The 9213-nt window shown below is 45.5% G+C and overlaps 1 protein-coding gene across 1 annotated transcript; it reads left to right on the top strand.

Annotated features, from left to right (window-relative positions):
- The first annotated feature begins 245 nt into the window (after positions 1 to 245).
- On the top strand, positions 246 to 7461 carry PDE6D (phosphodiesterase 6D, cGMP-specific, rod, delta). Its single transcript, XM_009081663.1, has 4 exons — positions 246 to 329; positions 3506 to 3631; positions 4435 to 4540; positions 6836 to 7461. Exons 1-4 carry the CDS (start codon positions 248 to 250, stop codon positions 6915 to 6917), a joined length of 396 nt encoding a protein of 131 aa, XP_009079911.1. The 5' UTR covers positions 246 to 247; the 3' UTR covers positions 6918 to 7461.
- Positions 7462 to 9213: the final 1752 nt, after the last annotated feature.

Here is a 9213-nt window from a genome sequence, read left to right on the forward strand (position 1 = left end):
TCAGTCTAAAGTGAAAACTAAATCTGTGACTATACAACTCTTGCTGCATTCATTCTGGTCAGGGGTTGGTTTGTTCATTTATTTTCTGGGAAAAAGCACCTCTTTTCCTTGGCCTCCCGAGAATCAAAAACCACAATTGAAACTCAGCTGGAGTAGCCTATTTCAGGGCTTAGCAAAGAATGCTACATGCAGCATTTAGGGGTGTAAATAGCTTGTTTTCCTTATTTGCTTCCCAATCAGAAATTGGATGAACCTTCGGGATGCAGAAACAGGAAAAATCCTCTGGCAAGGAACAGAAGATCTATCTGTACCTGGAGTGGAGCATGAAGGTACTGTGTGACCTTGCTGTGAATTTTGGGGCTGGGTGGTGCTGCATGTCTGGGTCACCTGGGTTGCAAGCATACCCCTGCTTTGAAGGACAGACGTCATCTCCCTCTCTTGGGCAGATCCTGTTGCCTCACTGTGTCTCAGATTTTCCACCCATATAAAACAGGAACCCTCATCTCCATCAGAGGAGCTTGGGGAATTAATTAAAACATACTCTGGAGTGAGATTAATGCCCATTGTACAAGGAATTTTTAAGATCTTATCTGGTGCACAGTTCACTCATCCATCTGGAAGATGGATGACTTCAAACTGTAACAGATGCAGAGGAGAGCTATTAGGAGAAGCCACAGAAAAGATTACGAATGGGAGGATGGTCTTCCTTAGGAAGAGAGAGGAAAAAAAACCATTCTCATATGGCTTAGCAAGAAAAGAAAGCTGAGGTGGATAGGTTATCCTCAATGAATAGACTGAGAAAGGGGAGAAACACCCAACAAAGGAGGATAATCTGACTATGGATTAAAAGAAGGTGTTGGGAAATGCAGTTCTGGTTGGGTCCTGCCACAGAAGCAGGGAGGGCAAACGGTCAGAAAGATTGTTTTAAAATGCAAGCCACATGTGTGTTGAAGTCAGCATATAGTACCTGTGTGTGTGTTCTGTGGCCATTGAGGGCAACTCCCAGCCTAGACATAGAAACAAAGACTCCCAATACAGAGCAGAGTGAATAAAACTTGTTTCCTTTAAACAGGACTCCTGTTTGCTTTCAAAGCACAACCTCTATTTGATTTAAGTACAGGTTTCTGTAGAAATGAACTCTTAAGTTTCAAATCATGACACTGTGTTACTGCCTTAACTTACTACCACCACTTAGGTGAAATCAAAACAATATTAATGTGGTATTGGATTGCTGCCGAAGCCTCAACATTAAACTGCCTTAAGTAGTGAAAATCACTGCCTGAGCACCTGAAACTGGAATTAATCATCTAAACCAGCTTTTGACAGCACGAGCTATTCCAGTCAGCTCCATCCAGTGACAAGGCATCCAGAACCGGGAGGCAATTTGGAAGATGCAAATCTGTAAAGTTTGGTTTCTTCCATTATACAAACAAATCTTGGAGTTAGCTGCTAAGGCGTCGCACTCACACCATCCCCAGTGTTGTTCCCAGTCACCACAACCAGCTTTCAGTCAGGAAATACAAAGAGCCATTCCATGATCTAAGAAAAGATGTAGCTGAAGATGTGAACTCCATTTGGCTGAGGGTTTTCCTGTGTGTCTCAGTATTTAAGGTAGCTTTAGTAAACCACATGAAAACATAATGATGTGGGTATTTGAATTGAATTTCAGTTTCTAGCTGAACACAGTTGGACCCAAAGTGACTTGCTTAGTAAATAAGAAATGTGTCATTCATCACTTTCTAATCTAATTAGCATTAAGTATCTGACTTAATAAATTTATGTTTGCTCTATAAATGCTTAAATAAATGTGCAGGTGTAGTATATCCTCAAGGTAACAAAAAGCAGGAGTAAATTTAGCATTAGGTTTATGCTTACCTGCATTTCAGCTTGTTTAAAGTGGACCCAACTGGTGAGAATCAAACTTCCTTCATTTCTCTTTGTAACAGAAAAAAAGGTAAATAAAAGTGAGTTTAAATAAATAACTTCAATTAAAATTTTCTGCTTGAGGGTATAAATACAAATTAAAATCTCTTAAATCAGATGTTTGAAGACTACACATTCCTACTTTTATTAAAAGTAAGCTTTTATTCTGCAGTTTTGCAATATTAAAGCAAACATGCTCAGCAATCTGTCTTGAGGATGAAAGAAATTTAATTACTAAACTGCAGAATCGTTTTAAGGAGTCTCTTTACACTTAACTGCAAAGGGCTGTGTATTCACAACAGGCTGTGTGTAGTCTGTACTTGTGAGGGCACTCAGGGATGGTGCCATGCAGATCTGTGTGCTGGGAAAAAAAAAAAGCTTAAAAACAATTAGAGAGCTTTTACATTTAAAAATCTTCCCTTACTCTTTTAATTTTCTTTTTTATCTTTTTTTTTTTTTTAAACAAGCTGTGAGCTGTGTACTTCTCCATGGGATAGGAGGCTGGCTGACATTCCCTAACCCTCTGGCTCTGGAGATTGGTTTCTTATCAAGGTCCTACTCTGTTAAACTGCTCCGGGTTAGATGGATTTGCCTGGGGTTTGGTAGCCTCTTGCTTTATTATACACCAGCCTGCTCTCTGCTCAGGGATGTTTTGATGTGCTTTCAATTTAGGAGCAGTTTGGCTCATAAAGCACATGCCAGCTGTATTACCTCCCCTCTTTATTTCGACTACATTTACATTACAGTTTCTGATATGCAGGAGGATTATGCACACACCTCTGAAGTGTGACAGGCTTGGGAGATCCTTACCCTATTGACTCCCCCCATGTTCTCCTGTTTAGGGCCTTCCAACGTGTTAATCAGTGCTCCCAAAGTGTCTCTTCTCTTACTCCTCCACCTGGAAAAAAAAAAAACACATTTATGAATATCTACCAGGTATAGTTTGCCACTTGCTGCTAGTGTCTCACCCATTGCAAGGGCCCAAAATCCTGGATGGCCAAATTACTCACACTCTTAGACTCCCTAGTGTGGTAGCAGCTTCACAGCCTGTGCAGGGCACAGCGTTTAGGGAACAGGCACTTTGGGTGCTTCTACAGGACAACTTCCAGAGCTCTGAGGTGGCTGGGGAAGTGCTGCTGGGCTGAGAAATGCCGTTTGTGGTTTGCTGGGGATGCACAGTGAGAAAGGGAAGTGAGAAGGGCTAATACTCCTGGGGTGCTAAGCAGCCCTTTGGCTGCCTGTGATCTTCAGCACACTTCCTAAAGGAAACATTTAAGATACGTCTCATATTTCAGCTTGAAAAATTATGGCATTTAGTAGCCAACAACTGGACCTGGAGTCTGAGTGATATCAATGCTATATCCCTGGTTCTGTCACCAGTTTCATTCCTGGCTCTGGGCAAAGCACTTAACCTATTTGCATCTTGGATTTCACTCTTGGAAATGTGAAAGCAAAGTCCTTTGTGTTTGCATTTCTCCTGCTGCTATGATTTTGTACTAGCACTAATCATTACTTCAAAGTACCTGCAGCAGCTGGGTTTGGTCTATTGTGCCCAAATAATACTTCTTTATCTGTTTCACAGCTCGAGTTCCTAAAAAAATCCTGAAATGCAAAGCAGTGTCTCGGGAGTTAAACTTTTCCTCGGCAGAACAAATGGAAAAATTCCGTCTGGAACAGAAAGTTTATTTCAAAGGGCAGTGTCTAGAAGGTATGGATCTACTCGGTGTGCTGCAGCACAGGGACTGACCCCCAGTGTGGTGGGGATTAGAGACACTAAAATGGGTTGAACATGGTGGTTTTAATTTTTCAGAGTAGCACTAAAGCACTCATCTTGTCAGGACTAATGGGCCACAGTATTAGGGATAGCATTTCATAAGTGTATTAACACTTTGTTATGTAAGCAAAAAAGCTGGGTAATCATGCTCGAGGGCATAAATCCACCACAGGCTGCCTGAGGCAAGGAAACAGGTTAGTTCAGAGTCATCTATTACAGGAATTCGTGCATCTTCCTCAGAGGCACTGAGTGCTGGGCAGGCTGGAGCCTCTGGTGTACCTGGGTGACAGCAGTGCCACCACCTCTTGCCTGTGACTCCACCTCTGCCCCCCCCCCGCGCTGCAGTGCTGCTCTTAATCTGGGCTGGAGGAGGGGCAGATTGAGCTCTGTGTCTTTTGGGCAACCAGTTGCACACTTAATCTCAACTGGACCAGGGGAATGTCTGCAAGAGGAGGAGTGTGGTTTCCCTGTTCCCAGTTAGGTGTGTGATGAAATTTCCACTGAACGCTGAGGAAGTGGTGTGACCTTATCAGTGCCATCAGCTATTTTAGAAAGGGAGTATCTGCTGTGAGAGGAGGGCAGGGTTCACTGCAGTTTAAGCTGCACAAAGTAATTTAAATGTAAAATGTTGGCAGCACAGCAGGACAGTTTAGGGAGTTCCCCAGCCAGGTGAAAAGCAAAGGGACGATTTGTGGATTTTCTTTCAAATGCCTCTGGATCTTCTTTTTACTTTGCAGAATGGTTCTTTGAATTCGGTTTTGTGATTCCTAACTCCACAAACACTTGGCAGTCCTTGATAGAGGCAGCACCTGAATCACAGATGATGCCAGCTAACGTTTTAACGTGAGTGCCTTGGGCTTGCAGAACCTGAGAGCAGGCAAAGCTAAAGCATTTGGTGTGGCATTTCCTTGGGGGCCACAGTGGGAACGAGGAGAGGGAACTGCTACCAACTCTGAACCACCTCACTACTCTTAACTGTTGAGAGATAAAAGGTTCTAAGCCAACCTCATTACCTTCCTTCCCATAGGCCCAATTTGCATTAATACAACAATAAAGGTTTGGAGAAAGTGGAACTGATCCTTTATTAGAGTTGCTTAATTTTTTTGAAAGGTGAACCATGAAAGGATTTAAAAATGTTTTACAGCTTAATACCCCTTACATCCAGGGAAAAAAAAAAAACAACAACAGATGTTTGGGCCATTTTAAAACCAGTTATTGATCACTGACTCTTGTCCAAGGTGGTTTTGATCATGCACTATATAACCTGTAGTAGCTGCTCTAGAATTTGTTTCGTTACTGTACCATTCTGCTGAGCTTTGTGCCTTTAACATTGGCTTATACACTATGCATTTAGTCACACAGAGTTGTATCTGGGGATAAAATTCCCTTAGCAGGTAGGAGACAGTCATTTTACAGTCACCTGTAATCGAATTTACACACCTTCCTCAGACATGTCCTGGCTACAGCTTTGGTGGGATGATGGAAAAGGCTCCTGGAGGGAGGCCCCTGGGAAGTGTAACCACTGACAAAAGCCACCCTCCCTGCACTGGTAGATGGGTGCTGGCAGGCACACAAGGAGCACACTGCCAGCAGAGACAGAAGGGTTTGGGAATCCTGCTGCCAGCAAGAGGCAGACAGGGAGCAGCCAGTCTCACCACAAGGTCACTGTGTCCTCTGGAAGACCTCCCTCTCCAGCATTTTCCTTCTCGTTCCCTATCTGGAGGAAAGCCAGTTGCAAAAAGAAGGCACTGGATTGGGAACTACCGTCACTGATTTCCATTCACAGCATGTTTCAAAGAGAGAACAGACTGAGAGGAGAACATCGGTGTTCCAGCAGTGCTCCTGGCACAACATGCTCAGGACCTCAGGTGCTACACACATCCTTGTCTCCCGGAGCTGGTGGCTGCCAGTACAGGAGGAGTGAGATTTGGGAGTCAGAGTAAAGCAACAAGGACATCTAACGAGTTGGTTTTGACCATTTTGGGAAATCAACACATTTTCAGGATTGGAAGTCAAGAGAGTTCAGTTCTCAAGGGACCTTGAGGATTTTCCAATGTCCCATTCTTTCCCTGAAGTATGTCCACCTGTAGTGGGCAGCCCAGATCTCTCTCCTATTCGTGGAGGTGTCCTAAAGTCATTCTCAAGGCTTTTCAGTAGAACCACCAGCCTAAAGAAATTCAAAGGGGAATCTGTAGCCCAAATAAATCAGCTGTTTTCTGCTGACAAGACCTGGAGAGTCCCTCACTTTCTGGTACTCCTAAAGACCTAGTGTTCGTCTTGGTGTTTCCATAGCAGGAAAGAATGGAGATGTGGTACTTGGTGTTAACCAAGGCACTGTGCACAAAAATTTCCCAGGATGCTTGAATATCAGACTGAGGATATTCCCTGACATTGGAGTTCAAGTGTTGTCCATGCCACAGCAAAACCCTTACACTCTCTCCAGGTTCAACCTTGCCAGAGCTACAGACACCAAGAGCCACAGTGCAGCTGGAATGCTGCTTTGGTTTTCGAGAGCCAGGTTATTTAGATGTGGTCAGATCACACTGCTCAGGTGTTGCAATGGTCCCAAAGTTCTTACCTTTGTCTACCAGGATCTCAAAATCAGCAAGTTAAATCCCCAGAGCTTCTGTCACACCCAAATCCACATTTACATTGCACTTTGTATAAAGTATGTTCATGAATTTGCATTTAATCACTTTTTGAGGGAAATTACATGCTAAGCTGGCTGAAGTGGCTTGCTCAGCACTAGAGGACAGAGATGGGAATCAAAACAATTCCCCTAGGTGTTCACAATTCCTGCAGGAGAGAGGGGCCTGAAGGTGCTGGGACTACTAGTTTATTTTTAGCAATAGGAGGGAGCACAGGTTTGCTGTCTGAGCACTCCACAGCCTGAGTGGTATTGTGCCCAGAAAGGGAGTGACAGGGGAGGGATGGGGGAAACATTCCACATAGGAATGTGGTGGGGAGATCCTTCAGTCCTGACCACTCCTGGACCAGGACACAGTGCTCCAAACCAAAGCTCCTGTTGTGGGTGGTGTGAGGTGTGAGCCTAGGCCTGGGAGAGCCTGGAGAGGAGCAGTTGTCCACTGTCCATGCATCCTTCTAACACCTCTTCTTTTTCCTCCTTTCCTCCCACAGTGGTAATGTTATTATAGAAACCAAATTCTATGATGACGATCTTCTCGTAAGCACTTCCAGAGTGAGACTTTTCTACGTTTGAGATGGGGCTTTTTGGAGCTGTTTTAGTTTTCCTCCGTACAGTTCTTGGTGCAGAACCCCCTGACTATCCAGTGGAAGACACTCCTGTAGGCGGTGACCCTGGGGACCAGCTCAACGTGGGTTGTGACCTTTGCCCATCAGTTATTTTGCTTTCTCCTCTGACAAGACCAGAGCAAACCCTCAGAGACAGGGCCATCTGCTCAGCGCTGCCCTGGGGAAGGGAGGCTGTCTCTGAACATGGGCAAACAATGGTCATGCAGAACCAATACTGTAAATTATGTTAGTTTCATCCTTTCTACTTCTCTGGATCCTGGTATAATCTCCCATTTCCACTCACACCAAACTCTCAATGCTTTTCTTTTGGAATTAAGTTAACCTTTTCATCTTTATCATATTGTAGGTTTTTATCCTTTCGCTGGATTTCTGTGTAACTGGTCCACACATCCTCTTCCCCCAAACTTGTAAAATAGACTGTGATACCACCTAATGTAATTAAAACAAATTTCTCAATTAAAACATTCCTACCGTCCAAAGAAGGGAAGAAATGTTAGTTCTGTGTGGTTTACTTTCTGTTACAAAAATGCAGCAGGCACAAAGTCCCATCACTCAAGCCAGCAGAACAGGGCTTTCCTCAGCCCTTCATCTTCCACAGGGCCCATATCCCTGTGAAATTTCTCTTCCTCCAGCTGCCTGCATTGGAAGGGTGTCCTGACTGCTCTGACCGAGGAGTCTCCTTGGCCTCACCTCTGTCTGTAAATCCCTCAGGGCCATTTGTCCCATTTGCCTGGTCACTGGTTCCTCAGGCAGCACTGCAGTGCTCTGCTTTTCCAAGTGTCTGGGGACACTCAAGCCCCTCTGGAAAACCTGTGTCCCTTGAGCTCACCAGCATCAGTGCTGTGCTGGGCTGAGCTCCCAGGAGCTCTGTGGGGGCTGTGGCTGCTGACACCAACTATCCCCACACTGGAAGGGCTTCAATGACACACACACAGTCAGTTTTGCTGTGACAGAGTCCTCCAGCTCTGCTGCTGCACTTTTCCCTGTCATTTGTACTCAGCTCTAGCACATGGACATGGTGAGAAGGGACATCTCCAGCTCCTGCTCCTAACTGTCACAGGCAGCTGTATGATGGCTCAACCTCTGGGTGAGCCTGTCCTGGGCTGGGCTTGAGAGTCTTGAGAGAGCCACAAGGAAATGAAAGGCATCATTTCAGATGCTGAATTCAGCCACTGGCTGTATGTGGGAGGGATGCAGTGTAAGTGTTTTTTTAGGGGGATTGAAGTTGGGCCATTAATCCCCATTAGCCACTGTAACAGCTTTCTCAGACCTCACTGATGGATCCCAACCTGCAGCGCTCGCCCTGGGCAAACAAAGACATCAACTGAAACTGCACCCAGTGTGAACAACATGCAGTGAGGGTGGCATCTCCATCAGAGAGGCAAAAGGTATCCAAAAAGCAAAAATAAAATAGATTGAGGGTGTTGAGAACAGGTGCCTTTGTGTACTAGGACAGATGCTCTGGTAGACCCACACAGGAGATGTCCAGCAGAGACAAGGGGAACAGTTGAGCTGAGCTACAACCATGGATGAACAGAGGGACAGGTGCTCCCAGAGGGATTGAGTCTACCCTGGGTGCCTTTAATGGCCAATCCTAGTCTGCATTAGGACACAAAGTAGTGTGACCAGCAGGTCAAGGAAGATGACTCTCCCCTTCTACTTCACTCTCGTGAAACCTCACTTGGAGTGCTGCATCCAGTTCTGGGGTCCTCCGCACAGGAAAGGCACAGACCTGTTTGAAGGAGTCCAGAGGAGGCCACAAAAATGATCAGCAGGGAGGAACAGTTCTCCTGTGAAGTCAGGCAGAGAGAGCTGCAGTTGTTCAGCCTGGAGAAGACTCTGAGAAGACCTTTTGCAGCCTTCCAGTACTTGAACTGACCTACAGGAAAGATGGGAAGAGACTTTTTTAGCAGTGCCTGTAGCAATAGGACAAAGGAGGATCATTTAGACTGGATATAAGGAAGTTGTTTACAATGAGGATGTGGACCACTGGAACAGGTTGCCCGGGGAGGTGCTGGATGCCCCATCAGCACCTGATGTGGTTGAAGATGTCTCTGCTCATGGCAGGGGGGTTGGACTAGGTGACCTTTAAAGGTTCCTTCCAACCCGAACTGTTGCGTGAACCAAACTTGGCTACGGCTCCCGCGGGGTGAGCTGCCCTGGGACAGGGTCCTGAGACGGGACCCGGAGCCCCTTCCTCCCCGCCCTACCCGGACTGTCCCAGTTCTTCCAGTTCACCCAGT

This window comes from Acanthisitta chloris, unplaced genomic scaffold (assembly GCF_000695815.1).
Source record: "Acanthisitta chloris isolate BGI_N310 unplaced genomic scaffold, ASM69581v1 scaffold20299, whole genome shotgun sequence".
NCBI classification, from domain to species: Eukaryota; Metazoa; Chordata; class Aves; order Passeriformes; family Acanthisittidae; genus Acanthisitta; species Acanthisitta chloris.

Bases quoted from the DNA above. Each gene is read 5' to 3' on its own strand.
- PDE6D (XM_009081663.1), top strand. From the start codon at position 248: ATGAACCTTCGGGATGCAGAAACAGGAAAAATCCTCTGGCAAGGAACA. The intron at 330-3,505 runs GTACTGTGTGAC...TCTGTTTCACAG, and splicing joins ACCTGGAGTGGAGCATGAAG to CTCGAGTTCCTAAAAAAATC. The intron at 4,541-6,835 runs GTGAGTGCCTTG...TTCCTCCCACAG, and splicing joins ATGCCAGCTAACGTTTTAAC to TGGTAATGTTATTATAGAAA.